The sequence below is a fragment of the Aplysia californica genome, unplaced genomic scaffold (assembly GCF_000002075.1).
Source record: "Aplysia californica isolate F4 #8 unplaced genomic scaffold, AplCal3.0 scaffold00870, whole genome shotgun sequence".
NCBI classification, from domain to species: Eukaryota; Metazoa; Mollusca; class Gastropoda; order Aplysiida; family Aplysiidae; genus Aplysia; species Aplysia californica.
The window spans coordinates 96910-99008 of record NW_004798140.1 but is presented as its reverse complement, the minus strand read 5'-3'; the positions used below and the strand labels follow the sequence as shown (position 1 = coordinate 99008).

The 2099-nt window shown below is 43.7% G+C and overlaps 1 protein-coding gene across 1 annotated transcript in view; it reads left to right on the top strand.

The window, feature by feature from the left end:
* Positions 1–1943: 1943 nt before the first annotated feature.
* The window catches only part of LOC106013411, a gene marked incomplete at its 5' end in the record, with an annotated part of 2085 nt that continues 1929 nt past the window's right edge, over positions 1944–2099 (top strand). The window contains 1 exon segment of the mRNA XM_013089084.1: positions 1944–2085. Within this exon segment, the coding sequence (XP_012944538.1) occupies positions 1944–2085 (142 nt within the window).

Sequence of the window (2099 nt, the reverse complement as noted above, 5' to 3'; positions counted from 1 at the left end):
CCTCATCTAGGACCCTAACTCTTTCCGCAGCCTTTCTATTGCTACTTCTACTTCTTGGCTCCTTCTTACCTCTGTCTTTCAGCCACACCCCTGATATTATAGTAGGTAAGATCTTCACCTAGTTTTCTCGAATAAGGGCGAAAAATCTCGGAGTTGGGCATGTTATAGATCCCTTTGTGGTCCAAAATCGATAGGAGTAGGCTTCGGCAGCAACCCTGGAAAAATGTTTAATTTCTTGCCCACTGAAAAATGTTCAATGTGTCCTGCGCTCTCATATGACCTTATTAAGCACTTGTGAACGCCGTAAAACTCTTACCAAACAAACAAAAAATAAAAGCGGTTGTCTGAGATGTTTTCTAGCTTATTTTGCGGGTAAATATACAGTGGATTCGCGATTTGTCTTTATTTACCACCCAGTGATGCCTCATCGAATAAGTTTTATTTCAAATTGTTCGCTTTTAAGGACAAGCGGGCTAACCCAGATTTCGGGGGTTTCCAGAAATCTTGCCCTATGCCAAAAGTGGGCATTGCCCTACCTATAGGAGAAGTTTAGTTTCGTTGGTGTGTATATTTGTTTGGTTAAAGAGAAAACTCTCCTTGTATTTTAAAGAAACTGAACGAGGGGCAAAAACTTTACCTTCGATTTTCTCAAAACTGCATTTTTCGGGATAGCCCCCTTGTGCTAAATTAAATGCGACCAATTGTCCTACAATTATGGGAAAGCTTTTCTTTGTGTGGCCTCATCTTTAGCTGGTTATTTGTCTCAGTTTGATTACCCTGCCAAACACAAGTCAGCCTTCAGCCCTGTTTATCACTGTAACTAAAACTAACAGGACTGGTTGGAGGGTGCCAGTGGTAGGTCCTACTTCTTTTCTTTTCTTATTTTGTTTCTGTCTATCTGTCTCGCGTTTTTTTGGTGCAGAAAATGACCTCTATCGTGTGTTGATGTGCTTCTTTGGTAAGGTTTTTATGGCGCTGGAAACTGCATAAGGCCGTATGAGCGCACGATGTGCTTCTCTAAATGAAACTCAAAACAAACTCAAAAGCGTGTGCGGTTTGCGGGTGCTCTCGTGTGGTTTGCTCCTTCTTATCTATCAAACGTCTATTTAGTTGTCCTTCTTTTTGTGCTTGTTACTCTCTTGTCACACCTCTAATCTTCGGCACTTAAAATGACCTTATTGTGTTGCAAGTGTCGCAAAACACTTCTTCTTCTTCAGGTGTCAGTTCTGAAGCAGACACTGACGATCATGGTACCCCACTCCTTCCTGTTGTCTGTCTTTCCGATCAGCTCGATTTTCTTTTTTGTGACATCCACTGCAAAGTTGTATATTATGCCATCTGCGTATGTTGTTCTTTGTCTTTCTCTACTCTTCTTTCTCTCTATCTTTCCACACATCACGGCAGCAGTCCTTTTAATCTATTTATGTGGCCGAAGAATCTCACTTGTCTTTTTTCTGGTGTTTTTAATTATTGGTCTTTCGAAGGAAGGACTTCCGTTACGAGCGACCACCCCACCAAACACAATAAAGAAGAGGCCTAACCCTACCCCTACCCCAATCCCTAGATCTACCCCTACCCCTAGCCCTCAATTCTGCTCTGTCTTATAGTGGTTGCTCGTTACGGTAGTCCTCCCCTTTCGAAAACTCTTACTAAAACTTCTTCTTCTTCCTCGTTCTCGATGACAGCAGCTAGACAGTCAGTCCGATGTCGCGTACAAACTATGCAGTTCGCTTCAACTCTGAGAGACTGCCATAGAGCCTTCCCTCAAGGGGAGCCACATTCTGTCACGTCTGTGTGCGAAGGGTGGCGTAGCGCGGGCAGTGCTGAAGGATATGGTTGGCATCCTCTTGGTCGTGTCCACATTCACAGATCGCTGACTCTCCCACTTTTAATTTTTACTAAAAACAAAAAACAAACTCAAAAGCTAACACAAATCTGGCCCCCTGTACAGGTCTGAACAAGCCTGGTGACGTAGACCCGCGCTATCTCATCTCTGTCGTGGACACTTTCCTGATTTTCTTGCCGCCCAGCCTGAAGCGATGGTTGTCCGGCTTGGGAACGCAGTTCATGGATGAGAAATACAAGGTTTGACGTCATCA